Source organism: Engystomops pustulosus, chromosome 2 (assembly GCF_040894005.1).
Source record: "Engystomops pustulosus chromosome 2, aEngPut4.maternal, whole genome shotgun sequence".
Taxonomy (NCBI): domain Eukaryota; kingdom Metazoa; phylum Chordata; class Amphibia; order Anura; family Leptodactylidae; genus Engystomops; species Engystomops pustulosus.
In genome coordinates this window covers 146,368,664-146,396,436 of record NC_092412.1, presented here as the reverse complement: position 1 = coordinate 146,396,436, position 27,773 = coordinate 146,368,664, and the positions used below count along the sequence as shown (strand labels likewise).

General features: G+C 41.3%; 1 protein-coding gene across 1 annotated transcript in view; it reads right to left on the bottom strand.

Moving 5' to 3' along the window:
* Positions 1-27,773, bottom strand: part of GRIK3 (glutamate ionotropic receptor kainate type subunit 3) — a 337,694-nt gene that overhangs the window by 142,035 nt on the left and 167,886 nt on the right. Inside the window, exons 4-7 of the mRNA XM_072136786.1 lie at positions 26,209-26,390; positions 24,349-24,402; positions 13,822-13,995; positions 760-903 (exon numbers count right to left, since the gene is read on the bottom strand). Coding sequence (XP_071992887.1) covers positions 760-903; positions 13,822-13,995; positions 24,349-24,402; positions 26,209-26,390 — 554 coding nt within the window. The remainder of the gene's footprint in view (positions 1-759; positions 904-13,821; positions 13,996-24,348; positions 24,403-26,208; positions 26,391-27,773) is intronic.

Here is a 27,773-nt window from a genome sequence, read left to right as displayed (position 1 = left end):
AACTTTTCTTCAGGGTTTATTTTCTCAGAAAGTCGTACTTACAAATAGGGGGTAGCATAGGAAAGGGATGACAGGTGGACACTCGCCTACTTGGCATGAGGTACATTTACATTTATATGACAAGGTTTTTGGGGTTGCCTCTTATCTCTTCTCAGACTTTTTTGGAATAATATTATAATGGGGTCACATTCTCCTTTAGTTAGTGTGAAATATGCTGCACAATCTGATTTGTTAGAATTGTTATAGAATATTATCTTTTTGGATCATTATCTCCCTTTAGTTGGTATGAAATACACTTAAATTTCTGTGTGATTATAATTGTTCATGAAATAATGTTCTTTTGAGCATACCTTTTTTTTGGATTGTGTGAAATGCAATTCTATATTGTATTGGGTGAAATCGACATTTGAATATCTTGATGGGGTCACCTACCCACTTGATTACTGTGCAATTCACAGCTGTATCTTATTGGGATCATTGACATTTGAATAACATTTGGAGGGATCACCTCCCCTTTTAATTAAATCCATTGTTTTATCTTATTGGGTTCAATTGACATTTGGACAATATCAAAATGGGGTCACCTTCCCCTTTGGTTACTAAGAAACTTCCATATCTTATTGAGTGCAATGGAAATTTGAATAACTTGAAAGGGTCACCTTAAGAAGGGTGAAATTATCTACCTTGTTATAAGTGCGTGTGGAATAATATTATAATGGGATCACCTTGCCTTTCACATTTGTATTTTAGGTGCCTCACCTCTTTGATGAAGTTCATGAAACGGTTGCCAAACCTCCAAGCTTTATGTCGATGACACTGCAATGAGTTGACCGTCATCTGGGGTGCCCTCTGGTAGCAAACAGATACAATATGAACCGCGTCATATGTCAGAGCAGCATCTGTCTAAAATAAAGGGGAATGGCATTAGGATTGAAAATTACATTAGAACTAGACAACACAATTACATTAGAACCAGACAAGACACCTTTTCTCAGGACTAAGGACACTATGCCATTACTTGTTATTATTCTTGGAAATAAATAATAGCTATGTGCCCCACTAGGCAGTGGACAATGTGAATATGTTCCACAGTTTTTAACAAAACATACAGTATAGATTTTACATAGATAACATAGGCAAGTCCATTTTGACTTGATGTTCTTGGATTCAGGTGAAAACTTATTGATGCTGATGGGCTAAACATGTTCATGAAGAACTGGTAAGCATTACATTTCAGTTGCAATAGGAAGCTAATTTAGAGGCATTAAGAAAAAATATTTTGTGCACTTTGTTTAAGGCACTTTCCTTTTAGGGATATGGTGGGCCCATATCCATATTAGACTTTACTGAATGCTTCCACTGGATTTCCCAAATAAATTTGCAGTGGCACATACATATCTATCATATTCTACCACTGTGTAGTCTCCTCTTTTAACATATTGGTCTTTTCATTGTTCTCTTTGTGTTTATCTAAATTGTACTTGTTTTGAAGGGGTTGCACAGGTTGATGGATTGGCCACTTTTCATTAAATTTGTTCCATTAGACCTGTCTCTACATGTGTTTGTACCTGTACCGTTGCCTCCTTTGAGAGCTTCAACCTTTCCCTGTTCTCACTATGCTGCCCACACTCCTTCAGTCTGTCCTAATGGCATCACCCACTGTGCCTCTTTTTCTTACAGTCCATCACACAGACAGACATGAGGGGAGGGAGGAAGAGCAGCATGAGTCATTACTCTCCTGCTGCAGGTCCCTCCTATTCACCAGGGCTTAGATATATAAATGTCGAAGAGAGCACAAATGTAAGTTTTAGGAATGCTGAATGACTTGATGAATATTCAGGGATTATTTTTAAGTCAGTAAAGGCACAAGGCCAACTCATGTAAAAAAAGTGGCCAAATACTTTTTAAAATGTTTTAAAGTTTTTTTTAAGAGTGGCAAGGGGGGCTTTAAAAACAAGAAGGCAGCTATATTTTTTACCCTCCAGGACTCCTATCTAGCCCTGACCCTCCCCTCACTTCTGGTCATTGTATGAACACAGAGGGGCAGCTGTAACATCATGACCACAGCAGGTCCAGGAATGTAATATGGATGTGAAGTCACCAGTATGGCTCCATAAACTGTACATACAGTGTGACGCACCATGCTGGACTGGAGCCCCAGAGGCAGGTAGGTATAGCTTTCTTGTCCTCCATGCTACTTTTAAAAACAAATTTAAGCCTGGAAAACCTTTTCAATAAAAGAATTTAACATTCTCCTGGACCCTGAATTTTAGAAGATTTATCATTAGGTTTATTGGCAGTAGTAACATACCTCACTATTAAATGAAAAATTCTAACCCAAAGAAGCCAAAGAATGCTGATCAGAGTGAATGCTAGTGCTGAACCTGCTCCAGAACTGCCGCAGTACATTGGCCCAATGACCTGGAACCTCTGAAGCTGCCAATGTATCATCCACTGTGTATATGTGACCTCCTCACTGCAGGAACAGATGATGAACAACACTGGAGGCTAGTGGCATCTGGACTCTGAAGAGGTTATGATTAGAGGTGGAGCTCACTCCAGAGATACAACCACAGGCTACACAGAAAATTGTATGTTTGGAATTCTCCAAGCGAAAAAGAAAGTTCTAAAATACATAGGGTCACAGAAGGATGTCACAAAGTGAAAAAATAGCTGGAGACAAATTATGGGGTGACAGTAAAGTTTAAAAAGTAACAGTCTAAAAGAAAAGATGCTCCACTGATCACAGATCACCCTTAAAAGGAAATAATGGGTTTACAAGAAAGATCAGTTTGTGTGTTTGGAAATAGAACAGGGCAAAGTTATGTTATCTTGCATTTTATATTTTGTTTATTTAGGTGGCAAATCTGTATAGATTGCAGATTTACCAGTGGATTTATAAAGGTAAAATCCTCAATAGATCACATTAGCAGGTAAATGGATAACAGATTTTTGTATCTGCTGCAGATTTTCAGAGCCGGTTTTAATGCCTTTATTAATGCAAGGGTAAACAATGGTCAGGGCGGCACGCCAGCTGCTGTATACAAATCTGGAAATTAACATTAAATAAGGAATTCTCACTAGAAGAATGCTATAGGGCAATTGAAGTAACAACAAAAAATACTATATGGAGTACCCAAGGAAGAGATTTTTTGGAACTTTGAGTTATCCAGCTAAATTGGCAAAATTTTCAGGACAAACCTTGTTGCAAAGGTTGAGGACATCACAATAATAGGGGTCATTTACTAAGGACCCGATTCACGTTTTTACGGCGGGTTACCCAAATTTTTCCATTTTGCGCCGATTTTCCCTGTATTGTATTGTATCGGCGCCGGCATGCACGCAACGGAAATCGGGGGGCTTGGCCGTACAAAAACCCGACGGATTCGGAAAAACCGCCGCATTTAAAAAAAAAAAAAGTGCCGCTGGATACGCGCTTACTTTCACTCGGCCCAGCTTGGTGAACTTCAGTGCATTCAGTGCAGCAGCGACACCTGGTGGACGTCGGAGGAACTGCCTAAGTGAATCGCTGGAAGACCCGAATCCACCGCAGAGAATGCGTCGCTGGATCGCGAATGGACTGGTAGGTAAATCTGCCCCAATATGCTACTTTGTCGGTGGATGTTCAAGATTTGAGCAGTTTTGGCTGATGTATTTGCCCTGATATAGAAGATCTGTAAATAAATCCATATATCCCCACAAATGAATTAGAACTTCTAAATAATGTATTTAGAAATATTCCAGAGGAAACAGGGTTTATAAACTTTCAATTGTGTGAAGCCCGAAATGAGAGGTTAAAATGAAGAAAATCCTGTTTATTGAGGTAGTGTGATTGTCAATTTCAATGTTGGCACTGAAAGAATATAGAATGAAAGATATGAGTAATGCTCTATTCAAAGGGTACACATAGTTTAATACAAGAAGTTTGTTTAATACAGCTAGGGCCTTGGTTTCTGAATTGGAGATAAAGAGGATTATTTATCATTAGACCAGCTACTCCGGACAGTTCTATCTCTACTTTTGCTGCCCATCGGATTCATTAAAGTGGCTTTGGCCCTTTAATAAATATTCCTATGGTCTATTTTTTTCAAAAACTCCCAAAAAGTCTCAAAATGCATAAAAAGTCTCCTATCTACACCAGCAGGGGATTGGAGTAATTGTAAATAAATTCTCAAGTCATGAATTTAGCTTTGCACGGTGTTGCACTAACAGTAGTTCTATATTTAGGCCAGATTAATGAAGAGGTGTATATGGTCCTGTGAGACTTTTTAGCAGTGAAAAGTCTCAAGAACCCGCAATGTGACTACTTTGTGACTTTTCCCCCCAAAAAAAGCCCAGTAAAACCAATGATAAACAACCCCCAATGTTTTTATAATTCGTGGCATATTTACAGATACATTTTAAGAAAAAGTGGACCTTCCATTTTATAACATTACTGCCCCTAATACTGGTTCACAGTAGCTAAAAAAATTAACATAGTTTCTCCCTGTACTGTAAATGTATAGAATTTTATAATCTTTCATGTATACTTAACGAGAGATGCAATTTCGACAGCGTTGACATATCAAATACTCCATGGGAGAGTTTTAAAATAAGCTGGCACTGGATACATCAAGAGTAGAGATGAGCGAACACTAAAATGCTCGGGTACTCGTTATTCGAGACGAACTTTTCCCGATGCTCGAGTGCTCGTCTCGAATAACGAACCCCATTGAAGTCAATGGGAGACTCGAGCATTTTTCAAGGGGACCAAGGCTCTGCACAGGGAAGCTTGGCCAAACACCTGGGAACCTCAGAAAAGGATGGAAACACCACGGAAATGGACAGGAAACAGCAGGGGCAGCATGCATGGATGCCTCTGAGGCTGCTTAATCGCACCATTATGCCGAAATTATGGGCAACAGCATGGCCATGACAGAGTGACAGAATGAAGCTAGATAGCATGTAAAACATCCAATAATTGACCCTGACACTACAGGGGACGGCATGCAGAGGCAGAGGCAGCGGCAGCAGGCTAGAGAGTGGCATGGCGACATACCCTAATTGGACTCAGGCTTCAAACCAATGGGTGTCAGAGAGGAACCAAAGGAGGTGAGCAAGAAGCGCTCAAATAATATCGGTACATGATAAAAGTTTGCCAGTATATTTTGTGGATTACACAGCAGGGTGGCGACAAAGTTAACATGGAAGCCATGAAAACAACCCAAAATTCTGCCTGACACAGCTCGTTTGATAAGGGGACCATGTATGCTTACAGTTCATGCCAGTCGCTGCACTGGCTGCCAGTCTCCTTTCGAATACAGTTTAAAATAATAATAACCCTCATCCATAAAGCTCTGTATAATGCTGCACCCCCCTACCTCTCCTCTCTTATCTCAGTCTATCGCCCAACCCGTGCTCTTAGATCCGCCAGTGATCTTAGATTAACCTCTACCCTAGTGCGGACCTCCCACTCGCGTCTCCAAGACTTCTCTAGAGCTGCACCAATTCTATGGAATGCTCTGCCCTGGACTATCAGACTAATACCTAACCTCCAAAGTTTCAAACGTGCTCTTAAAACCCATTTCTTTAGGCAAGCCTATAACACTCATTAACTGCATGAAGTTTTAACTCTTCTACTAACCCGTCCTGTGTCGTCCTCCCATCTGTTATCCAGCAACCAACAGGCACCAGACTTCTCTGCAGTCCCATTCACCCTGGACCTGGTATATAAGATGACGGCTGAGTGGTTCAAGCGACAGCAATTCCATTTATTATATTTTGTTCTATTCCCTAAGAAGAATGGCTTGACCGTTAAATATTCTTTTACCTCGTGTTACCCCATCATCTTCATAAACCGTAAGCTCTGGCGAGCAGGGACCTCACTCCTGTTGTTCCATACAAATGTTGTGCTCTGTTACAATACATTTGTATTTGTTTCCTATGATTTGTAAAGCGCTACGGAATATGATGGCGCTATATAAATAAAGATTATTATTATTATTATTATGGAGGCAGTGAACTAGTAGTAGATTAAAGGTGCTGCAACTATGTTAGTTGGATCTTGGGATGGAGCTGGCGCTCTGCAGCCAGGCGAGCTTTTGCCAATCCAAGCCCCTGTCTCTAGGCTACTCCCCAAACAGCACTTCTAAGAACCTTTTGTATAAGATCAAGTGTAGTAGCGTTCTTATAAGTTTAGGATATGGCGGGTGAGGGGAATGTAAACAGATGCGCAAGAAGCGCTGAAATAATATCCCTAAATGGTAAAAGTTTGCAAGTATATTTTGTGGATTACACAGCAGGGTGGCGACAAAGTTAACAACTTTGATGTGGAATGCCCTGTAATAGCTCTTGGGCGGTGTGCCTTTTATCGCCTAGGCTCAGCAGTTTCAGCACCGCCTGCTGTCGCTTAGCGACGGCACTGCTGCTGTGCCTAGAGCTACCGACTGATGGCGCCATGCCCACGGATGGTAATTCGGAGGAGGAGGAGGTGGAGGAGGGGTGGGAGGAGGTATAGTAGGCTTTTGAGACCTGGACCGAGGTAGGCCCCGCAATTCTCTGCGTCGGCAGTATATGACCAGCCCCAGGGTCAGACTCGGTCCCAGCCTGCACCAAGTTAAGTGTAGTAGCGTTCTTATAAGTTTGGGATATGGCGGGTGAGGGGAATGTAAACAGATGCGCAAGAAGCGCATGATGCGCATGGAGCTGGCGCTCCGCTGCCAGGCGAGCTTTCGCCAATTCAAGCCCCTGTCTCTAGGCTACTCCCCAAACAGCACTTCTAAGAACCTTTTGTATAAGATCAAGTGTAGTAGCGTTCTTATAAGTTTAGGATATGGCGGGTGAGGGGAATGTAAACAGATGCGCAAGAAGCGCTGAAATAATATCCCTAAATGGTAAAAGTTTGCCAGTATATTTTGTGGATAACACAGCAGGGTGGCGACAAAGTTAACAACTTTGATGTGTAATCCATGAAAACAACCCAAATTTCTGCCTGACACACCTCGTTTGATAAAGGGACGATGTATGGAGGCAGCTATATGGACGACTTTTGGAGGTAGCAATGGAGACAACGTGTGGAGGCTGCTATGGAGACAATTTAATTTGGATAGTGCCTGTATGTGGCAGTCCCAAACATTTTTCAAACCAGAGGAGGAGGTAGGTGGCCCTCCAGTAAAATGGAATAGATTGAGTGCCTGTATGTGGCAGTCCCAAAAATGTTTCAAACCAGAGGAGCAGGTAGGTGGCCCTGCAGTAAAATGGAATAGATTGAGTGCCTGTATGTGGCAGTCCCAAAAATGTTTCAAACCAGAGGAGCAGGTAGGTGGCCCTCCAGTAAAATGGAATAGATTGAGTGCCTGTATGTGGCAGTCCCAAAAATGTTTCAAACCAGAGGAGCAGGTAGGTGGCCCTGCAGTAAAATGGAATAGATTGAGTGCCTGTATGTGGCAGTCCCAAAAATGTTTCAAACCAGAGGAGCAGGTAGGTGGCCCTGCAGTAAAATGGAATAGATTGAGTGCCTGTATGTGGCAGTCCCAAAAATGTTTCAAACCAGAGGAGCAGGTAGGTGGCCCTGCAGTAAAATGGAATAGATTGAGTGCCTGTATGTGGCAGTCCCAAAAATTTTTCAAACCAGAGGAGCAGGTAGGTGGCCCTGCAGTAAAATGGAATAGATTGAGTGCCTGTATGTGGCAGTCCCAAAAATGTTTCAAACCAGAGGAGCAGGTAGGTGGCCCTGCAGTAAAATGGAATAGATTGAGTGCCTGTATGTGGCAGTCCCAAAAATTTTTCAAACCAGAGGAGCAGGTAGGTGGCCCTCCAGTAAAATGGAATAGATTGAGTGCCTGTATGTGGCAGTCCCAAAAATGTTTCAAACCAGAGGAGCAGGTAGGTGGCCCTGCAGTAAAATGGAATAGATTGAGTGCCTGTATGTGGCAGTCCCAAAAAATTTTTAAAACAGAGGACCGGGTAGGTGGCCCTCCAGAAAAATGGAATAGATTGAGTGCCTGTATGTGGCACTCACAAAAATTGTTTCAAACAGAGGACCGGGTAGGTGGCCCTCCAGAAAAATTAAATGCATGAAGTACTATAGCAAGAGCCAGTGGGCCCTGTCAAAAAATAGCCATTTTCCTCTGCTTTACTGTACAAAGAGGAGGAGAAGGAGGAAAATGAGGAGGAGGAGGAGGAGTGGATCAATTATTCAGGTTGAGCTTCCTTCACCTGGTGGAGATTGGAAATTCTGAGAAATCCAGCCTTTATTCATTTTAATAAGCGTCAGCCTGTCAGCGCTGTCAGTCGACAGGCGTGTACGCTTATCGGTGATGATGCCACCAGCTGCACTGAAAACCCGCTCGGACAAGACGCTAGCGGCAGGGCAGGCAAGAACCTCCAAGGCGTACAGCGCCAGTTCGTGCCACATGTCCAGCTTTGAAACCCAGTAGTTGTAGGGAGCTGTGTGATCATTTAGGACGATGGTATGGTCAGCTACGTACTCCCTCACCATCTTTCTGTAAAGATCAGCCCTACTCTGCCGAGACTGGGGACAGGTGACAGTGTCTTGCTGGGGTGACATAAAGCTGGCAAAAGCCTTGTAAAGCGTACCCTTGCCAGTGCTGGACAAGCTGCCTGCTCGCCTACTCTCCCTCGCTACTTGTCCCGCAGAACTACGCACTCTGCCGCTAGCGCTGTCAGAAGGGAAATACTGTTTCAGCTTGTGCACCAGGGCCTGCTGGTATTCATGCATTCTCACACTCCTTTCCTCTGCAGGGATGAGAGTGGAAAGATTTTGCTTGTACCGTGGGTCCAGGAGAGTGAACACCCAGTAATCGGTGCTGGAATAAATTCTTTGAACGCGAGGGTCACGGGATAGGCAGCCTAGCATGAAATCTGCCATATGCGCCAGAGTACCAACGCGTAAGAATTCACTCCCCTCACTGGCCTGACTGTCCATTTCCTCCTCCTCCAACTCCTCCAACTCCTCTTCTTCTGCCCATACACGCTGAACAGTAAAGGACTCAACAATGGTCCCCTCTTGTGTCTCACCAACATTCTCCTCCTCTTCCTCCTCATCCTCCTCCACCTCCACCTCCTCCGATATGCGCTGAGAAACAGACCTGAGGGTGCTTTGGCTATCAACAAGGGAATATTCTTCCCCTGTCTCTTGTGACGAGCGCAAAGCTTCCGACTTCATGCTGACCAGAGAGTTTTTCAACAGGCCAAGCAGCGGGATGGTGAGGCTGATGATGGCGGCATCGCCACTGACCATCTGTGTTGACTCCTCAAAGTTACTCAGCACCTGACAGATATCAGACATCCACGTCCACTCCTCATTGTAGACTTGAGGAAGCTGACTGACCTGACTACCAGTTCTGGTGGAAGTTGACATCTGGCAGTCTACAATCGCTCTGCGCTGCTGGTAAACTCTGGATAACATGGTCAGTGTTGAATTCCACCTCGTGGGCACGTCGCACAACAGTCGGTGAGCGGGCAGTTGGAGGCGGCGCTGCGCTGCCCTGAGAGTGGCAGCATCTGGGCTGGACTTCCTGAAATGCGCACAGATGCGGCGCACCTTCGTGAGCAAATCAGACAGATTGGGGTATGTCTTGAGGAAACGCTGAACTATCAGATTTAACACATGGGCCAGGCATGGCACATGTGTCAGTCTGCCGAGTTGCAGAGCCGCCACCAGGTTACGGCCGTTGTCACACACAACCATTCCCGGCTTGAGGTTCAGCGGTGCCAGCCACAGATCAGTCTGCGCCGTGATGCCCTGTAATAGCTCTTGGGCGGTGTGCCTTTTGTCGCCTAGGCTCAGCAGTTTGAGCACCGCCTGCTGTCGCTTAGCGACGGCACTGCTGCTGTGCCTAGAGCTACCGACTGATGGCGCCGTGCCCACGGATGGTAGTTCGGAGGAGGAGGTGGAGGAGGGGTGGGAGGAGGAGGAGGCATAGTAGGCCTGAAACACCTGGACCGAGGTAGGCCCCGCAATCCTCGGCGTCGGCAGTATATGAGCAGCCCCAGTGTCAGACTCGGTCCCAGCCTCCACCAAGTTAACCGAATGTGCCGTCAGCGATATATAGTGGCCCTGCCCGGCAGCACTCGTCCACGTGTCCGTGGTCAGGTGGACCTTGTCAGAAACGGCGTTGGTCAGGGCACGGATGATGTTGTCTGACACGTGCTGGTGCAGGGCTGGGACGGCCCATCGGGAAAAGTAGTGGCGGCTGGGGACCGAATACCGAGGGGCGGCCGCCGCCATGAGGTTGCGAAAGGCCTCGGTCTCTACTAGCCTATAGGGCAGCATCTCCAGGCTAAGCAATCTGGAGATGTGCACATTAAGGGCTTGGGCGTGCGGGTGGGTTGCACTATATTTGCGTTTCCGCTCCAGCGTCTGGGGTATGGAGAGCTGAACGCTGGTGGATGCTGTGGAGGATCGTGGAGGCGACGATGGGGTTTTTGTGGCAGGGTCCTGGGCAGGGGGCTGACTAGCAGCTGACACAGGGGAAGGAGCAGTGGTGTGCACGGCCGGAGGTGAACGGGCTTGTTGCCACTGAGTGGGGTGTTTAGCATTCATATGCCTGCGCATACTGGTGGTAGTTAAGCTAGTAGTGGTGGAACCCCTGCTGAGCCTGGTTTGGCAAATGTTGCACACCACAGTCCGTCGGTCATCCGGTGTTTCCTTAAAGAACCTCCAGACTTCTGAAGATCTAGCCCTCGCCGCAGGAGCCCTCGCCACGGGAGCTTCACTAGTTGACACATTTGGCGCTGATGCACCAGCTCTGGCCCTGCCTCTCCGTCTGGCCCCACCACTGCCTCTTCCAACCTGTTCTGGTCGAGGACTCTCCTCCGTCTCAGAAGCACTGTGTTCACCCGGCCTCTCAACCCAGCTTGGGTCTGTCACCTCATCATCCTCCGATCCCTCAGTCTGCTTCCCCCTCGGACTTCCTGCCCTGACAACAACTTCCCCACTGTCTGACAACCGTGTCTCCTCATCGTCGGACACCTCTTTACACACTTCCACTACGTCAAGAAGGTCATCATCACCCACAGACTGTGACTGTTGGAAAACCTGGGCATCGGAAAATTGCTCAGCAGCAACCGGACAAGTGGTTTGTGACTGTGGGAAGGGTCCAGAAAACAGTTCCTCAGAGTATGCCGGTTCAAATGCCAAATTTTCCTGGGAGGGGGCAGACTGGGGGGGAGGAGGCTGAGGTGCAGGAGCTGGAGGAGTGGCGATTTCGGTGACATGGGTGGACTGCGTGGAAGACTGACTGGTGGTGGACAAATTGCTCGAAGCATTGTCAGCAATCCACGACATCACCTGTTCGCACTGTTCTGGCCTCAACAGTGCTCTACCACGAGTCCCAGTAACTTCAGACATGAACCTAGGGAGTGTAGCTCTGCGGCGTTCCCCTGCTCCCTCATCAGCAGGTGGTGTCTCACCCCGCCCAGGACCACGGCCTCTGACCCCTGCAGTAGTTGGACGCCCACGTCCCCGCCCTCGTCCTCTACCCCTAGCCCTCGGGTTAAACATTTTTAAAATGAGAGTTATAACTTTATTTTTTTTTTTTACTTTTTTTTGTTTTTTTTTGTGTTTTTTTTTTTTTTGTGTTTTTTGTTTTTTTTTTGAGTTTTTAAAACCAAACAATGCTATCCTATTGCTATGGCTATTTTCTAGCCAAGTATCAAAGCACACTACTATGCCAGATGAGATGACACTGAGTTAGTGCCTAATTGAAATCCAACCCCTACTAAATTTTCCCACTTCGGTCTTTGCTATGGATATGTGCGTCACTAAGCGCAGAACACAGCGGTCGCAAGTCTCGTCACTACAAATTGCTCAGAATTGGCTAGTACATGCACTGCAGAAAGTACAGCCACCAGCAGATCAACCAGAAATCAAATATATAGAACGCTACTGTATGCGTAAGTAAGCTCTTTGTATTCTCCTATGGCTATTTTCTAGCCAAGTATCAAAGCACACTACTGTCAGATGAGATGACACTGAGTTAGTGCCTAATTGAAATCCAACCCCTACTAAATTTTCCCACTTCGGTCTTTGCTATGGATATGTGCGTCACTAAGCGCAGAACACAGCGGTCGCAAGTCTCGTCACTACAAATTGCTCAGAATTGGCTAGTACATGCACTGCAGAAAGTACAGCCACCAGCAGATCAACCAGAAATCAAATATATAGAACGCTACTGTATGCGTAAGTAAGCTCTTTGTATTCTCCTATGGCTATTTTCTAGCCAAGTATCAAAGCACACTACTGTCAGATGAGATGACACTGAGTTAGTGCCTAATTGAAATCCAACCCCTACTAAATTTTCCCACTTCGGTCTTTGCTATGGATATGTGCGTCACTAAGCGCAGAACACAGCGGTCGCAAGTCTCGTCACTACAAATTGCTCAGAATTGGCTAGTACATGCACTGCAGAAAGTACAGCCACCAGCAGATCAACCAGAAATCAAATATATAGAACGCTACTGTATGCGTAAGTAAGCTCTTTGTATTCTCCTATGGCTATTTTCTAGCCAAGTATCAAAGCACACTACTGTCAGATGAGATGACACTGAGTTAGTGCCTAATTGAAATCCAACCCCTACTAAATTTTCCCACTTCGGTCTTTGCTATGGATATGTGCGTCACTAAGCGCAGAACACAGCGGTCGCAAGTCTCGTCACTACAAATTGCTCAGAATTGGCTAGTACATGCACTGCAGAAAGTACAGCCACCAGCAGATCAACCAGAAATCAAATATATAGAACGCTACTGTATGCGTAAGTAAGCTCTTTGTATTCTCCTATGGCTATTTTCTAGCCAAGTATCAAAGCACACTACTGTCAGATGAGATGACACTGAGTTAGTGCCTAATTGAAATCCAACCCCTACTAAATTTTCCCACTTCGGTCTTTGCTATGGATATGTGTGCCACTAAGAGCTAAACACAACGGTAGCAAGTCCCCCTGCTAATTCCTCACAAAATGGTACTAGATGCAAATTAAAATAAAAAAAGTAGAACGTTATTGTAGCCCTAAGAAGGGCTGTTGGGTTCTTTGAGAATCACTCCTGCCTAACAGTAAGCTAATAGAACACCCTAACGCTTTCCCTGACCAGCAGCAGCTCTCTCCCTAGCGGCATCCAGACACAGAATGATCCGAGCAGCGCGGCCAGCGGCTAGTCTATCCCAGGGTCACCTGATCTGGCCAGCCAACCACTGCTATCGACGTGTAAGGGTACCACGTCATGCTGGGTGGAGTGCAGAGTCTCCTGGCTTGTGATTGGCTCTGTTTCTGGCCGCCAAAAAGCAAAACGGCGGGAGCTGCCATTTTCTCGAGCGGGCGAAGTATTCGTCCGAGCAACGAGCAGTTTCGAGTACCCTAATGCTCGACCGAGCATCAAGCTCGGACGAGCATGTTCGCTCATCTCTAATCAAGAGGCTCCGGCCTCAGCTTGAGTGGTCAAATACAATATCGAGTGCACAGTTCTTACTATCTACTGACCCGTTTCTCCACTTGTCACACGCCCTTCATGCCTTCATGGGGTAAATAATCACAATGGCTGGTGATTCGCAAGGCATTGTGATCATTTCACCAAAAAAACTGGCATGCAAGCACTGATAAATGTCCTGCCGTGTACCTCAACATGTGCACTGGTTAACATGTCCTAATGTGTGTTAACTCATCTGGTGAACAAGTTCAGCCAGTCATGGTAACCAGTGCTTCATCCACATGTTTCCATAGATCACTAAACAGGGATCCATTTTAAAGTAATCTGTCATGTTATATATCTTTCACCTTTAAGTTGTTATCTAATAGTTAGTACTCTGAAACTATTATCCGTACCGTCATTACTCCATCCAGAAGGCCAGTTTCTGGCTTGGGCGGAGCTTGAAGTCGTTCCATTGACCACTTGTCTACTATGGTGCTCACATAAGGATTTTCCACATTCAGAATTCGGAAACCAGTGAGATTAACTCCAGAGTAGCGATATGGTTCCAGGTCCAATGCGTAGAGGTCCTGCACATAAACATGAAAAGATGTTTAGAACCGTACCACTCAATCATGTTTATTATTGCTGTAGAAATTTTATATCTCCTAATTGTTTTATTACATAGTGATATTTTTCACAATACAAACCATCAAGAGCTAGCGCCTTGGCCTGCCCCTTTCCCAGCCCCATCAAGGTCACTTAACGTTAAAGTGGCGGAGGGGAGAAATCACAATTCCTGGCTGTGTGCCAGAAATTGAGACTTTTCCATGGCTTGAATACCATAAAATTGGTGCACTGTTTTTGATACATGTGGGCCACAGAGTTGATAAAATCAAGAGGTCATTTAGTATTTCAACAGATTATTAAAGGAAGTCAGTGGAAAAAAGTCCCATTTAGTCAGAAAATATTAAATTATATTTTCAAACATAATATTACCCAAATAGATTGGATTAATGTAACAACAAAAAAAATGGTGGTATTCCCTCATAAATTTCAATAACAAGCAAGTGCTGCTAGGGCTGAATGTATAAAACAACCAATTGTATTACTCTGGCTGTCCTGGAAATGTTTACTACATCTGTCTGTATTGTGTAACAAGCTGAAATACATGCATGAACTACAATATACCTGCATTATTGTATTTAACTCCTAGGAAGAATTGAATCTTTATGGTTTTCAATACCCAAGAGTAATCTAGCAAAAGAGTATTATACTTGGCCTGAAACCAACTTTGTAGGGTTGCCAGACACAAAGTGGAAGGGTACAGTAGAGAAATGCATCTTAATGCATTCCTTGGCTGAGATGGATGTCTGGCTATTGTGTTTAATCACACAAAGATCTGCTATTTCAGGAAACCTGATGACTGAGAAAGGGGCAGGAAACTGTTAACCTCTTCAGGGTATATTGTGATAGCAACCACTAGGCTTAAAATATCTTAGTTTCTTAAAGACAGTACAGAGTATGCTCATTTATCTTCGCTTCACACTTTCCTAGGGCAAAGCAAAGGCACTTGGCATGTATTCCAATGTTAAAACTGTTAATCCTATTAGCAAAAAAAAAGTGCAATGTTAAAACTTAAAAGCAGAAAAATCAAGAACCTTACTCCTTGTTCCTCTAGAGCCGGCAATACCAACAGGTAAAATATCCATCATGAGGCACAGAATCTCCCTTGTTGTCATATGTCAAATGAACCCAACCTAGCCAAACTTTGAATTATCCAAAAACTGGAAGTAAATGTATACTCCATTAAATGCATTAATCTCAAATATAGTACGAAGAAGACAGTGAAGCCTTCTTTATCTGTCAGCTATGGTTGGACGTGTGGCATCTTCTCCACCATCTACCTACCATAAAGTTAAAGATTTGGGTATTCTGGTACTAGCAAACTACTGTAAAGCAAGGTGACTTAGACAACAATTTAAAGAAGGGTTCTTTACAGTTAGAGTAGTTAAACTTTGGTATATCGAACTCCAAGAGATAGTAATGCCTATGGGAGACTTAAAGCAGGGTTTAAAGCACTGATTTGGTTGCAAACATCTATTTCTCCATTAAATTAAGCCATGGCAATATAAATTTATGGTATGCTAAAAAGCTTTGCCATTGAATATTAGGAAAAGCTGCACACATTGGGGGTCATTTATCTTTATCTTTCAGCCTGTTTTTTTTTTCTTTTTTGTGACTTTTTTGGGCGCATTGCAATTTTTGTGCGTTTTTGGGGACATATTGAAATGTCTGCTGGACTTTCTTTTAAAGTCAATAAGACACATTTATTTTCTATTCCAGATGTGCAAATGACATTCATTTTTTTTAAATTGTCTAAAATTTGCAACATTTTTTGGTGCAAAAAACTAAACCATACTTAAGGGAAACTGGAAAGAAATTACTTGAGACATTAGTGCGACATTTTAAAAAAAATTTTCAAAGAGAGATCTAAAAAGAAAAACCCATTTAACACAAGGAAAAAGTGAGATTGATAAAATACCAAAGTAGCAGATGAAAATAGAGAGGCAAAAGCAAGCCAAAACTAACAGAGATAATATAAATGACCCTCTTTGAGTCACATGTTCAAACATATGAAGCATGTAGAAATATCTATACACAAACTATACTGTAGATCCAACAGTTTTTCAGGATATTCCAAAAGCCAAGCAAAAGCCAGTGTTTACAGACATTTGGTTGGTACCTTGATAACTATATATTCTTTTAAGATCAGAAAGAAGCTTGACATGATTCTGATCCCCAGGCACTAGCTGAAGAAGAGGGCAATGACTAAATATATTTGTAAAGCCTTTAACCTGCTCTCTCCTGAATAGAAAGATTCAATTCATCAATCATTTTACATATTGCTATAGTGATGTGTAGTACACTGCTAACATAAAAGGGCTTCTCCAATTCTCTGCCCTTTGATAATGACATTGAAATACCCTAGGGCTACATCCAAAGGCTGATATCTACACACAAAAATAGATGTAAGACCACTGTTGTTATTTACTCCATTAACAAAATTACCGTATATAAAATATGGGATATGAAATATCATGTGCATTGAAAATGCATGACTTATGACTGTATAATATATTGTGTAGATGTGAGGGGTGAAGTGCAAGAAATAATTTCTATAGTTGCTAGCATGGTCTCAGTTATGAAAATTGGATCACTATCTATCACTTCTTAATAACCACAGCATAAAAAAGTTGTTATCTTCTAAAAGTACATAGGATGGCAGACATACAGGTGTGCTGTTCCATATCTTCCTGTTGACTGGTCAGGTCCAGATAAATATGGCACAAAATGATCTACTAGGTGCAGTTTACATCACCAATGTGCAGTGTACACCAAATTATCGAATATTGGCTCACAGTCTTCATTAATCTGCGCACAGCTCGGGAAGTGTGCACCCATTTTTTTTTTTATCATAGATTATGTGACACAATTATGTAAAGTTGCAGAAACATCCCTTTAGTTGCCTAACATTGTGGCACAGTGCAGCCACAACACAATACTGGTGCAAAGATTTCATAAATACATGTGCAAGCAGTTTTCTCATTCGACATTCGAAAACTGGTGCAAACACTTTAATAAATGTGGGCCCAAATGTGTGCAATCTTTGAAAGGCTTTGTAAGTTGTAATTTTTCACTAATATGTATCTATAAAGGGGTTGGCCACTTTACCTCACATTTTTGTAATGTAAGTGTAAAGGTACATTCAGAGGAACATAATGTGGACCAATATCTGGCTGCACCATTTGTGGCCGGATACCAGTCCCCCTTGACGCCTGCGGTACCCGGTCATGGTGGAGTGAGTACATGTTCTCTAACTGCACTCTGTCCAGGCCTATGTTTTGCTGTGATCCAGCCATTTGCTTCTCTATGGAAAGAGGAGGGGTGAGCAGTGGTCACTCCTCTCTCTTGCGCGTGGCTGTTTGCTAACATACGTTTGTATGAATGTACCCTACGTGTGTGGAGCAGTATAATAGGAAACTTACCAATATACATCTATTATAAGTTCATCATGTGATCTCTTGCTGTCCATCTACCAATCTACCTAACACAACCTTATGGTAGTATTAATGAATACATTCTTAAGGTCCTGGAAGGACCTGGTCATGGACAGTAAGAATAAAAACAGGGCGCTGATAACAATAATGGGCGCATGCATACATTAATACAGCTGGGTCCGGCCTAAGCTTCTTCTAGGGAGAAACCTGAGGAAGACACATTGCATACTAATGGTATGCATTCCTGCACTTCTCTACCATTTGTGGTAGTTAGGCCAAATGCAGAAAGTAACACATGTAGAGAGAGCTCCAGCCCCTTTTTAGTCATGCTATGCTCTGTCCCCTAGACTCTCTTCTCATTTACTCGACTACCACTACAATGCAGCAATAATATCCTGCCCCTACACTTACACACATACAGTACAAAAAAATCAGCTAAAGTGGCCAACAAAGGTGTAAAGTTCATCCACATATCTCCTTTCTCTGTTAATTTGATAACAGTAAATATTTATTACATCCTCACACCAATTCGATATGATCTGCTTCAAAGGCATGAAATTTATCCTATATTTACTGACCAAATGCTAGATTTGCCACATAACATAATTTCTAAGACTAAATTTTTCCTTGAAATTAAGGGGATAAACCCCTATTCCTGAAACCATTGAACAGCCATTTGTTGAGCACCATCTGCCAGTGTTTGATTCACTGAACTGTATGCAACCTTGGTTTTTGGCAAAAACTTGCATTTTACAGAGCCAAATGTTGACACAAAGTACTGAGTGTTGACTTGGGAGCATTTAGATGCTTTCAGTATAACATAATAGGCCAATTCATTAGGATCCCCAGGGCCTCGTACCAATGAATCCTAGACGCACGCAGAACAAGCTAAGAACACAGCCTGAAGGAACTCTGCATTAAAACGTCACAAATGCAATATATCTGTCACTACTTACTAGTAGAGATTTCTTATTTGTCTTTTATTGGAGTTAAGAGTAAATTTTGCAAGAATACAGAATAGTTACAGATAACAAGAACTGTAAAAATTACATTCAATCATATAGTACTATAAACAGTATTTCTCTTTTAACCTATTAATACAATGATCCCATATTTAATGGTTAAATAAAATATTATTGTACATGTTTAAATATGATAACTGGAACCATCACTTTAAATCTTTGAGACATTTTTTGATAAATTTCTTCGGAGTTACCTTTTATCCTCCAGTTTCTTTATTAGCAATGCTCTGTGCCATGCTTAATGGAAATTCAAAAGGAGCAAAGTAATATAAGATGTCTGCTTCCAAATTGTGGTGCATGTACCCTGGGAAAATGGAAGGGGTGTAGTCATGTCATGTAATGGGTAGTCATAATGTAGCCATGCTGTGCTTTCAATAAGCAAAACTGTGTATGCTCGTAGCATCTGTAGCAGTTTGATGAAATTTGTTTGCATATGATACTTTGATTAGAAACACTGGGTGAAGTATCAAACAATTGGCTTGCCTTTTTCTTTATTTTTTGAGCCTGTTCATGGTGTGCATATTTGTGACTTTTTTTCGCACCTCAAACAGTCTCCCTTCAAACCCTAATCTCTTGCTGTATCTAAATGATCTATTAATACTAATGTATGGCGTGGGGTAGCTGTAGCAATGACTGCCCCTAGGTCTTATTTTCAGGGGAGGCCTTATATTTCTAAACTTGAAAAAATTGCACTAGGTCTTATTTTTAGGGACTGTCTTTTTTTTTGGGGGGGGGGGGGCAGGGTACTAACTAATTGTTTGGTTTATGTGTTTAAGGGTAATTATTTTTTGATGCATTTATTTCAGCAATTTCAGTGAACTTTATACTATATTTGGTTGCACCTGCCCGGCTCCCTTTGACAGATGGATAGAATTCTAAAACAAATGTATTGAAAGTATTAACTAGGGTCCAGAACCGTGGCTGCCTGCATAGCTCATCTAATAATATGAAACACGATAGGAGGAAATTGAACCAAAATTTTCAGAGGTATATTTAGATTGAAAGCTCCTAACTTCAGCTGTTGGAAGAAATTAGGGGTTTCTAAGGTCCCATGCACACATATACATTTTTCTCTAATAATCGGCAGGTTGAACAGCACTCTGAGATATTGTCCAAAGGTAGTGACTGCTCTGCTGGAAAGAAGGAGCTGTCTCTTTGAAAGTCTTCAAAATAATTTTGTGTTTACCAATAGGATTTAGCAATACCTTGCATTTTGCAGAGGCAAGTGTAAATCTAGGGGGAGGCTTTGACTCCAGAGTATGCTTACAGGATGGAGTAATAGGCCAATTCATTAGGTTCCCCAGGGCCTTGTACCACTGTATCCTAGGAGAACACAGAACAAGCTAAGAACACAGCCTGAAGGAACTCTGCATTATAACATCAGTTCAGCAATATATCTGTCACTACCCACCAGTAGCGCTAATAGAGATTTTTTATCTACTCATTTATTTCACCTCCCTTCTTTCCCTACCTCTGGGCATACCTACACATTAAATGCATAATCCATAATTAATAAAAGATTTCCCCCCAGCTTAGTAGAATAGATAATAATCAACACAAATGTGTTGGTTGTCGACAATTTATTTTTCTTACGAACTGAACTTCCTTAAAGAAAAAATTAAATGGATATTGCGTAGTGCGTTGTTCTTAACATTTCTGCTTCTATCATGTGGAGATAGAAATTAAAAAGGAAATGAAAAATGAACTGCTAAAGGATGAAATACAAAACAGTGCAAAAATAAATGCTTCTTTCTGACATAGGCTAGTTCAAGCATAAACATGAAAGTGTATGGCGAGAGCATAAATATATGTTAGACAGTGTAGACATGATATTAGGTATCTGATCAAACATTTGTATCTTCTGGTGATTAATTGAAAATTTGGAATTAGAAAATCAATCAACTTAAAAGAATGATCCAAACAAAATTGTCATTGTTAAAAATAAATTGTATTTTTATGCCTGTGTATCCTTTGAATGGTACCATGAGGTTGACCACTGCCCAATAATGCATTGGTTGGTCAGTTAGTTTTCCATTTTTAAATATAAATCTAAAATAGTTTGAAGTTCACAGAATGTGCTTTTCTAGTGTTCTCTTATTCATGTGGGAATCCTTCTTGTGAAAAGTATTGGTTAACAGTGTAAAAAATAATATCCTGACATAACTTCTTGGAAATACAAGGAGGATTCTGCTTACTCCACCCACACATGATGATTGATAGTCTTCCTTGGGTCATCAAGTAAGAGTGCTCCTACAGAGACTTTGCCAATTAAGGCCTCTTTGTAGGCGTGTGGAGATTTATAGCTATTGATGATCCCCTGGGGAATTTTGGGAAAATATGCAAATAAGCTTTACAGGATGGAATAAGGAAAACCATGCTTCTTTTGCTACCTTGGAAGGTAGCCCCTTTATCACCAAGCATGACTTTCAGGAAGCCTAATGACATGAAGCGGGATTTAAACCAAACCAGTATATTTATTCCACAAGAAACATACTCCTAACTGTAGACAGCACTGTTTTGAAGTGGTTGCATCACTTTTATACAGTGTAGGAAACTGGTTTGGCTGAGTGAAAGGCTTTTGACTAAGATTGGAAAGTAAGAATGCTTCTTACAGAGACGTTCCCAATTAAAGCCATCTTGTAGGTTTGTAAAGACATACAGCCATTGATGCTCTGCTGGAGGATTCTGGGAAAATATGAAATTAAGTTTTCCAGGATGGTATAAGATAAACCACACCTCTTTTGAATCCTTTTAATCCCGCAGAGGAGCATCAATGGCTCTAATTCTCCAAACCCCTATAAGTCTGCTTTAATAGAAAATGGGGCTCATTTACTAAGGGTCTGAATCGCGCACTTTCGTCGGGATTCCCAATGATTTTGGTGCACAGGATCGGATTTTGGCGCATCGGCGCCGGCTTTCACGTCGCAGAAATCGGGGGGCGTGGCCGTCAGACAACCTGACGGATTCAGAAAAACCGCAGAATTTAAAAAAGAATTTTTGTCGCAAAATCAGCACTTACATGCGCCGGGAAGAAGCAGGTGAACTCCGGCGGTTCTCGGTGCAGCAGCGACACCTGGTGGATAGCGGGTGCACGGACCTTAGTGAATCCCGGCAGACTGGGTAATCGCGACTGGACTGGGTAAGTAAATGTGCCAGAATAGGTCCAAAAGAAGAACTTGAAATCCCTGACCCTAGTCAAAAGCCTCTAACTCTGCCAAACACTGAAAAGATGCAGTCAAATTGAAACAGTGCTGTCTACAGTTGGGAATCCGTTCCCAACTGGAATAGATTTATTTTTTATTATTTAATTATTTGGTTTAATTCCCACTTTTGGTCTTCCCAAAAGTCATGCTTGATGTCAAGGGAACTGCATTACAAGGCAGCAAAAGAGGTGTGGTTTTCCATATCACATTCTGGAAAACTTATCAACATATTTTCTCATAGTCTTCCTTGTTTACATAATGACACATAGAAAAACTATCAATCCACCTGTATAGGTAGAGTACACAGAACTCAGCTACTTTTAACATTTTTCATGTTTCATATGTTTATTATGTCCTCACAAAGGACATCTCTACAATATATTTGTTACCTGTAAATTCGAAAATAGACAAAATTAAATGATCAAGATGCAAAGGGAACACTTCTATGGCTAAAAGAGGTTCAAAAATACAAATTTAGGTTACAGTAACACACTAACTGTATGCTATTCTATGACATAAGAGCTTTGTAATACATTGGGCCATTCTTAAAAGGTCTGCTCCAGTTTTTTTTGCGGTTGCACTGTGTCCGACTTACTGATGTGTGCCACAATTCTGCAGCATGAACAAAGTGAACCAAAAAATGGTGCACACTTTCAGAGCAGTGCAGAGTGCACCAGATTAATGAAGGCCATGTACCAGTTTTGATGAATCTGGTGCACTCTGCACACTCCCCGGGCTCTAGTTTTTATAAATGTGGGCCAAAGTCTATCTAGCTCTAGAGGCAAGATAAAGGTTCCTGGTGAATGAGTAACGAAAACAGAACAAGCTTGGACTATCTCTGTGCACTAGACATATAGATAGTTGTGATGTTGGCCAGCAAATAATGCCAGCCTATACAGTATTACTGAATACGAGGGGGGTCTGTTGTAGCTAGGAGACCACACATACAGGACCTCTTGTGCAGAGATCAATGATATGATATGTAATTTCTTTTTTTGGATTGCCCTTCCAATCAATGCCAATCGAGGAGTCCATAAAATGGACATGAATATGTAAAAAAAATATTAAAACCTCAAGTACATCAAAAATCAAAATGATACATCAACACCAAAATATTAATTTTTGGAGATCATGCACTGAATATTAATTGTTTTATTTTATTCTGTTTATATTTTTTTTCTTACTATAAGCTTAAAGATTATCAAAGTAGGGATTTTAGTATGGCAACACCAGATAGAAATGCAGTATCTATTTGGTTAAAGTCTGATTCATCTAATCTAAAATGCGGAGTGTATGTGTGTGAGTATGTCCACTAAACGAATCTGCACCACCGCGTTTACACCAAATTTTGCACAGCATCTCTGTGACTCATGGAATATAGACTTTTTCACCCATGCGCTTCCCAAAATACACTTATTAACCACCATCTACAGAAACCATTGTCTGCTGCTGCTGTGGCAGCTAGCAACCAATTACCGCTCAGCTTCTAGCAACCAATCAAAGATTAGTATCTGTGTTGCCACATATCACTAATATGAGCTCTGAGCCTTGATTGGTTACTATAGCCAATGGGCGGTATTTATCATAAGCTGGCGCTTGTGCAACCCTCAAGGCTCAGCACCTGAGCGTTGTTGATGTGACATCACCACTGAGCCTTGCTATACCAACAGAGGCCGGTAGAGAAATAAATTCTTTCTTATTTTTACACCACTGGGGAGGGGGTAGTAATATTGGGAATACTGTATGTAAAATAGCAATGGCATAAAATATGAAAAACTTCAAAAATGGGGCTTATTATGTTTGCTGAGGTTGCATTGCTGAGAAAGAATTGGAGCCAATGAGGTAATTTCTACATCAGTATATTTGTTCAGCTTATATGTGTATTTACCACAAATTGTTTATATATGTACACTAATCATATTCCGTGAAGGTAGGTGAAAAAAAAAATCTTATGTATACATGGAATAATATGAAGATAATCATAAATGTACACATCATCTATAATATTGACAGCCAGTTTCAAGTCACCAATGTCTCCACATGGAATTAATTTCTGTGACTCATTTCAGATATTACTGAACACTGCCATTCACTCATAACTCATTACTACATGAACTACAAATGCAGAAATAGCTTCTACTGGAAGACAGATTTAGTGCACTTTCCACGCCTCCTGATGGTCGCTTGCTTTATGCAAAGATGTTGTCACATAATTTTGATGCACTTGTGGGGCATGTTCGGCATTTTAAGCTGCAGCCCTATTTCTGATGTGTTATGGTCTCTTTCAAGAAATGTACAGAAAATGTCTTAAATGTGAAATAAAGTTGTCAAAAATGTGACTAGAATTACTGTGCCTTAACATACACTAATTCAGTGTGTGTACTATGTATTATCCCCACTAGAAGTCTCAAATGAAAAGTTTTCATGCTCATAACAAGATTCAACATTTAAAGGAAACCTACCATTTAGAATGGTAGGGGTAAGCTGTAAGTACCGCGGTTTATAACACTAACGATAGTAAGTACCGGCACCAGCTCACCCTGAGCTGGTGCTCGGTACTTACAGCTTACCCCTACCATTCTAAATTGTAGGTTTCCTTTAAGTAGTAATAGAGGACATAATATACATCAATAACAAATACAAATTGTGAGCCTTACCAGTGTAGTAAAGATGTAATGATAATATTCTGTCATCATTCCCATTGCCATAGCCTGCAAAATAAGTATATCAGTATTATAGGAGAAATTATTCATAAACATTGGTTTAAATAATGAGACGTGTTCTAAAGCAATATTGCTCAGGTACAAAAACTGCCAAAAACTCAGGTACAAGCCCAGAACTGTGACCAAAGTATTATAAAGGGAAATGGCAGCAGTACAAGTTTAAAAATGAAAAATTCAAACAACATTTTTTCATTGTGGGCTTTTAGACATTTTTTTGCCACTTTTCTGACTTTTTCAATCAAGGGGGAAAAGTTGGCTTGGCCTCACAGCGAGAAAAATTTTGTGCACCAAAAATTCTGGCGCACAGTTTAGACCACCTAAAAGCAATTCTAAATGAATTCTAAACCGGCAGTCTTATACCGCTCCAGAATTCATTGTCATACTGGTAAATATAGCAGAGACTGGTGGAACCTGATACACATTGTTAAATTCCTCCCAGTGTGTGATAAAGGAATAGGTTGCAGTACAAGGAGGGGGAACAGATAAACTATGACCATTATCAACATTAAACAGTGGATCCTTAAACCACCTTACAGCTCCAGCTCCATAGAGACCGTTGCTATTAACAACTGCAAACAATAGCAGGTCTTAAACATTTAAGTGTTAAACATTTGACACTTCACTTCAACAGCAGGGTATGGGCCATTTTGACATCAATTAATGCCCCATCTTTGGAGCTTCCATGGCTGTCCATTAAATGTCGTATATATATTGATTGAGCCATCAGACTACTTAGGGTGAAAACACCCTACAGAGCCTACAAAATAGTAAAGAGTATTTAAAAAAGGTGTCAAAAAATGTAATTCCAATGAACCCTAGAAGTTCCACAAACATAAACAAGCAAATTCACAAACACGTAGAATATTGCCTAAATGCTTGGTATATTAAATATCCCATATGGTGCATGCTTAAAAAAGAACAAATGTCAGAAGTACGTGCTAGCATCGTTCATGGGTGTTAACTCTATAAATGGGCCAGGGGAGCATGTATGCCGCCATTTTGCCATAGATCATCACTAGCCGGTGATGCACGCGTTGTCTGCATTAAATGTTACCAGTAATTCTGCAGGCTGTTAGCATATTTTTAAACCAACCTTTTAGGAAAAGGGGACCATAAAAATCTATTCCAAAACATACTAGTAAGTCGATTAGATTGTGAGCCCTATTAGGGACCGGGACTGATTTGGAAAGCTCTATGTACCGCTGCGGAGTCTGTGTGCACTATATAAATAAAGGAATTATTATTAAGGAATTATTATTATTTCAAGGTCAGATCCTGCATCAGTGTGCAAAGTGGATTCACTCTGAATACAATAAATTTAGCTACTTTTGCCCTATTACTTAACTCTATCAATATGTGAATTATTTGTTATCAATACCTTCTAAAAGTTCTAGAATATATTCCACAGAGAACATGGTTAACATAGCACAAAGCGGAGGTGGTTCTGCTATTATAGTGAGAAAGCTGTAATCTAATAAGCAACCTGGTTTAAATAACGGAAAGGTTCATGAAGAAAACATAGAATTAAGGAAATACAATTACCTAAGTCTCTGTGTGGAATATTGATTGAGCATACACCAGGTAACAGAAAGGACAGAGATTAACACTTGCTAATGAACGACACTGAACATATGGAGAGATGTGATGAATCCCACTGGGCCATCGGTGTGAAAATTAATAAGCAGTAGTACAGTTCAAGAGTAAATCAAAAACAGTAGCACCACAAGTCGCTAATCAAGCCAGGATTGCTGGAAAGAATACAAAGCCAACAAAGCATTTCTTTTCTGTACCTACCTGCCTTAGGATTTGTGCTGCCATGACATGACTGCAATCAAAGATAATGCGGAATTCCCTGCCTCTCTTCATCTCTTTCAGAAGTGGTCGGGCATCTTCAGACTCTGGAGGGAGCTGGCGAATTTTTAATCGGATGTTATATCTGGCAGGTGCCATAATGAGTTCTTGCAAACGGATAAGACCTACAAGAGCAATTTAAAAATTATTAAATGTAGGAAATCATATAAGTTAAACATTGCTTTAGCTGTTAGAAAATGGTACACTTTACATATTTACATATGGTAAAATATTAAACAAGCATATATATTAAAGAATATGTATCCATGCTGCAATGAAAAATATCAAGAATAAATGACAAGACATTGTAAGATACATCAGCTTCAAAAACACTAAAATGGTCACTAAATTTTAATCAAATCACTAGTAGAAGTGAATGTAAATAACTTTATAATATATCTTGCCAGAACAAAGTGCCTCTTTCTTCACTTACTTACCTTGTGTTATCCTCCCTTCATCCTTACTAATTTACTTTACTATAAAATCTCAGCTGAATTTTGCCCTAAATTATGTGCAGTTTTCCTGAGTTGATGGAAAAATGATATTTGTGAAATCACAAATACTGGCAAGATGGAAAGAAGCTCAAGAAAGGGTCATGTTACATAGAATCTCTATACTCCATTAATAATGGAGATTACCTGAAGAAGATAATAATACTAGAAATATCTTCCCCCAAAGCAGACACTAATACTAAAGACATTAAAGCAAACATATTATACTAGAGAACACAGAGCAGAGATTAAATGCCAGAGACCTGCAAAGCAGAGTATAAAACTGAAGACCCCCAGATCAGACATGTGTAGTATTAGAAATGCCAAACACTAATAATGGAGAACTCAGAGGCACAGAATTAAAAAAAAAAACTGCCAGGAAACTCTCCAGGAATCAGTTTACTCTGTACCAGGCAATGAAGAAAATCGGATGAAGTTATATTCCTTGGCCCAGGAAGGGCAATAGAAGGTTTCTGGTGCTCTAATAAACTGGAAACTTGAGTCGGGGTATACTCAAGCAATAGTCCAATTTTTATAAAAAAAAATTTTATATATACAATAAAAATTCACTTGTATATACACAGAACAGAAAGACTGTGAACAAAGGGGGATAGGGGCACATGTCTGGCCATAACCAAATCCCATGCTAAATTGAATCATTGGTAAAATCCAAATAGTATAAAAACAGGTAGCACAATAAATACTCTAAAACTCCAACATGCAGCCTTGCTGGACTAAAACAATTTGGTCTTTGTGGGACTTGTGGTACACAGAACATCGTTTGAGTGATGCAAAAACCACTACATAATGTTACACAGCAAAAATGTCTTCAAAACATTTTGGAAATACATGAATAAAATTTTCAAATTTTGCTATGCTTTACATTACAGGAAGAAATGGCTGTTCCCTCAGAGATGCTGCTCAACGCTCTTATCTGAGCGGCATCTAGGCTTTGCTGGGCTACTGCTCTGTATATAGAAGCCAAGGGGGACCAATGCAAGGTAAATCAAAGCATTA